Source organism: Haplochromis burtoni, unplaced genomic scaffold (genome assembly GCF_018398535.1).
Source record: "Haplochromis burtoni strain Fernald_Lab_line unplaced genomic scaffold, NCSU_Asbu1 Contig_4310, whole genome shotgun sequence".
NCBI classification, from domain to species: Eukaryota; Metazoa; Chordata; class Actinopteri; order Cichliformes; family Cichlidae; genus Haplochromis; species Haplochromis burtoni.
Genome location: NW_024586671.1, coordinates 1 through 4,156, shown reverse-complemented (window position 1 = coordinate 4,156; position 4,156 = coordinate 1). Strand labels below are relative to the sequence as shown.

Here is a 4,156-nt window from a genome sequence, read left to right as displayed (position 1 = left end):
ATTTCCCCATTATATTTTCAGGCTGTTGTCTATTAGTAAAAAATTAAATAAATCTGGGACCAAAAATATTCAACATAAACTGAAAGTCAAACTTAATGTCATTTAAAAATGAGACAAAAATCAGTGTGAAGTTTTAAAAATAAATAAATCTGATTTTCATGTCAGATCTCAGCTTGTGTCGTCTGTCTGTTGGTTTGTGCTTCTTATTTTTGGTCTAATTCTCACTAAACTCTTGTGCTATTAGGCCCCCTGAATGTCTGCTTAATTTCACAATGTTTGATGCATTTAGTTAAATATATTTAGTTATTAATGAGGATGTTTGCTGGTTTATAAAATCATCTCAGAAAACAATGAATTTCCTCATAAATAACTTAAATATAAGTGACCGTGATCTTCAGCACATTAAAGTGTTACGAGTGTTACTCTCACATGAATGTTCATTAAGATGATTCATAAAGAGGGCATGTTCACTGAGCCGTCTCTACTTTCACTTTTTTCCTTTTTTATATTAAATATAACATCAGTTTGTGTTTAATGGAATCTGAAAATATTATCTGAGGCAAATGTAAAAACTGTGACGTCCCAGCACATTTACCATCTGCTCTGGATGATAAATTATGTGTCTGACATATTTCCTTTTTTATAATTTATTACAACATGTGATTATTTGTGAGGGTCGTCTGAACTGAGACACGGAGCGACTTCCTGTGAGCTGCAGGAACAGACAAACACAGTAAGATGGATCCTGAGCAGCAGACTCAGATCCTGATCCTGGGTTTAAGTTTCCATCCTCTGAAACTCTGCAGCCTCTTATCGTTCTAACAGAATCGTCTAACTGTGAGAAACTACAGACCAGACTGTCCCGAGGTTTTTCTAGAAGCTTCCACTGAAGGAGAGTTTCAGTCCAGGACTGTTTTTATTAAAAGTCAAATATTAGTTCACAATAATTGTAAAACGAATAAATCTCTGATTATTTAGATCTTGCAGGATCTTGCATTATTTTCTGATTAATCAGTTCATTGAGAGATTGTAGCAAAAACAACCATCAAAGTTTCAGAGACAAAAAATCCTAAATATAAACAGAAAACTTCAAATATAATTAATTTTTACTTTATTATTTTAATATTTTGATCAACTAATCAGTTAACTGACAGTTTATATCAGTTCATACAAACATGATCCTTAAAGCTGTTTGAATTAAATGAAAGTTTCCCAGACTGTAGTTCTACATTTATTATGAATTATTATGTTAATAATTTTAATCTGTAATCTGAATGAAACATTTAATGTGTGCAAACCTGTTTACTACTGTAAACAAAACACACTGAAAACATTAACAACAAATATCAGTAAAAATGAAACATGAACAAACCTCCAGTTTGGTTGAAGCGAGGCTTTAAAATCTCAATGTTGGCTTTGTACACCTGCTGGGCACCCACAGCGATCCCAGCGTTTCGCTCCCAGAACTGTGGATCTACTGCACCGTTCACCCAGTCCTGTTTGGGCACCATTTTCTCCGTGTCGCTGTCATAATATTCAATGTGAACATCATCAACCATCCCAACAATCACAAACTCTGGGAAGTTTGGGACTTGAGAGGACGCAGTGTAGAAATACTTCAGCGAGTGGGTCACTGTGAGAAACAGTTAATGTTGTGAGATCTCAGGAACACAGACTTATAAATTATTTTAGTTTTTAAATAACACAATAAGAAAAACTACAGCACGTTAAAGACATCCTGTAATAATCCTGCTGTCCCTTCAATAAACACAAAATAGATTTATGAATAGATATTCAGTGGTTAATGTCATTTTCTGATCATCTTTTCTTCAAAACTGTAATTTTGTGTTTTGCAACAGATTCTAGTTTGAACCTGATTTTCACAGAAAGCTTTAAAGTTTTAAAACTGGTGTTTTTATCCTTCAGCTTAGTTTAATTCAGTTTTCATGATTAATGGTTTGAACTCTTTATAACTTTAATTTGACTATATTTTTATTTTCAGTGTTAAAGAATGTACACATTATTTTTAATCTGTTTTGCTTGTTAGCCGCTGTATGAACCGTAAGGTTTCTTCTTTCCTTTTTCTGAATCAAGCAGCAGGACTTCTAAAGTGAATTGTTTTCTTTTTTGTTTCCGTTTTTTATATTATAAATTATATGAGTTCATTTCATTGTTTTGATGTGACTGTCCAGACTTTTTTTTTCATAATTTCTGTAATGGGTTTTCTAAACATTAATACCCATGCTTCTTCTTTGTTTATATTATTTTCATAGAGTTTTGTCAATTAATGCACATTCAAAATTGTTACAGAAACTTTCCAATATGTTTGATCAATAATATTATCAATAAAAAACGAATGTTAAGTAAATATTGTTGGGGGAATATTATCTTAAGCATTTTTGATTTTATCTTTCACTCTATAATCAGGTTTGCAGGAGAGTTCTCAGTTATCAAAAGTACATGGATTTGTTTGTTTGTGTTACTAAACAATGCACATAGTAGTTTAAAACGCTTCTCATTAGCGCCCCCTTGTGGAGGAGCGAGTGTGTTGCAAAACCTTTCAGGGGTTTCTCACCTGCAGCTTCTTATTGATCATTCAGCAGTGATACCAAAATTAACTCTTGCTGGTAACTCCACGATATTATAAAGCAATAATGACTTAGTTTAGTTCATCTGAATTCTATTTCATTTTATTTGTATGACGCCAAATCACAACAAAAGTCACATCATGGAGCTGTTACTGAATCAATAACATCAGAAAAACAGTGAACTTACATCCGGGCGTAATTCGTTAGTTACATCATGTGTGCGCATGTCCTTCAAACAGAAAGTATTCACATCCATAACGCTGGTGAATAATACTGAATACAGTCTAAAGCAGCAGTCTTTTACCTTTTAATGAATTCCATCAAATGACATGTGGCTCTACATACACAGCGTATACTGAACAAATAATTAAATAATTAAACTCTTAAATTTTAACAGATACTTTGTGCTAGATACACTTTAGTGAACTTTAATAATCAGCTGTTTTGTGAAAATATTTTTGATTCCTCATGAAAATTAAAATGGTTCTCCGTTTTTAAAGAACAGTGTTGATTATTGTCACCAGATTATCAACGAGCCTCCTCACTCATCTTTTATTCGTTGGACTGTTTGGAAACACAGCAGAGTCTCAACCTTTAAAAACGCGTCATGAACGATTTAAAGACGGAAATCATCAAATAGTTTTGGACAGAAATCGCCTTGTTTTAATATTTGCCTTATTTATTTACTTTTATTAGCTAAACGTAACTTTTAATCTAAACTTTGATGTTCATTATTAGGGAGGTGAGAGAGAAACAGACGATTTAATTACATGTATAAAATGATCGATTGTTTCTTAACATTGAAATTATCTACAAGGATCTATCATAACTAAATGTTTAGCGTACAGGAAGTCTCTGGGGAACAAACAATCTGTCCATTTGTATTTGAAATTACATAAATCTGACATATGAAAAACACAAAAACATTCAAATCAAACTGACCTGCCGCTGCTCCCTGTATCCCCAGGAGAAGAAGGAAGATGAAGACCTTCATTGTGACCATAAACATCCAAACCTTTAACAGACTTTGTGTGTTCGCTTGTCTAGAAAAAGCGGCTCTGTGCTTCCAGCTCGAGTATCAAAGCTAAAATAGGAGAAAACGACGAGAGCCAGGAGGTACGTCCCCACTGGGCTCCATCTGAGCCAATAAGAATTTACTCTGACAGTAAACGTCACTTAAATCTGGGGTAAACGCAGCCTTTAGGGTTATCAACGAAACTGAAAGTAAAATATCTTCATATGAACCATGAATGATAAAGAGAAGGGTTAAAGTTAGTTTCATCTGGTCTTTATTATTTTTGATGTTATGACAGGTGTAGTTTGTAGTAGTTTGTGTTATGCTGGGTAGACATTGTATAATTTATTATTATTATCATCATTATTGTTGTTGTTGTTGTTGTTATTATAAATCTGGGTTCACTGTTTAGCTATTTGGTACAGATTGCCCCTGGAGTCTGTGAGGTTATGGTGTCTTTAAAGATAAAGAATGACTGATAGAGAATACATATCAAATATGATTTCACCGAGTTGTGGTGTGGGGCTCCCTCCAGTGGATAAAACAGTATAAC

At 33.4% G+C, this 4,156-nt stretch overlaps 1 protein-coding gene across 1 annotated transcript; it reads right to left on the bottom strand.

The window, feature by feature from the left end:
- Positions 1-1,372: 1,372 nt before the first annotated feature.
- On the bottom strand, positions 1,373-3,688 carry LOC102307667 (class I histocompatibility antigen, F10 alpha chain; the record flags this gene model as incomplete). Its single annotated transcript, XM_005953427.3, is given in 2 exon segments — positions 1,373-1,633; positions 3,531-3,688. Coding segments are annotated over 2 exon segments (328 nt in total), but the record flags the coding sequence as incomplete, so codon positions are not given.
- Positions 3,689-4,156: the final 468 nt, after the last annotated feature.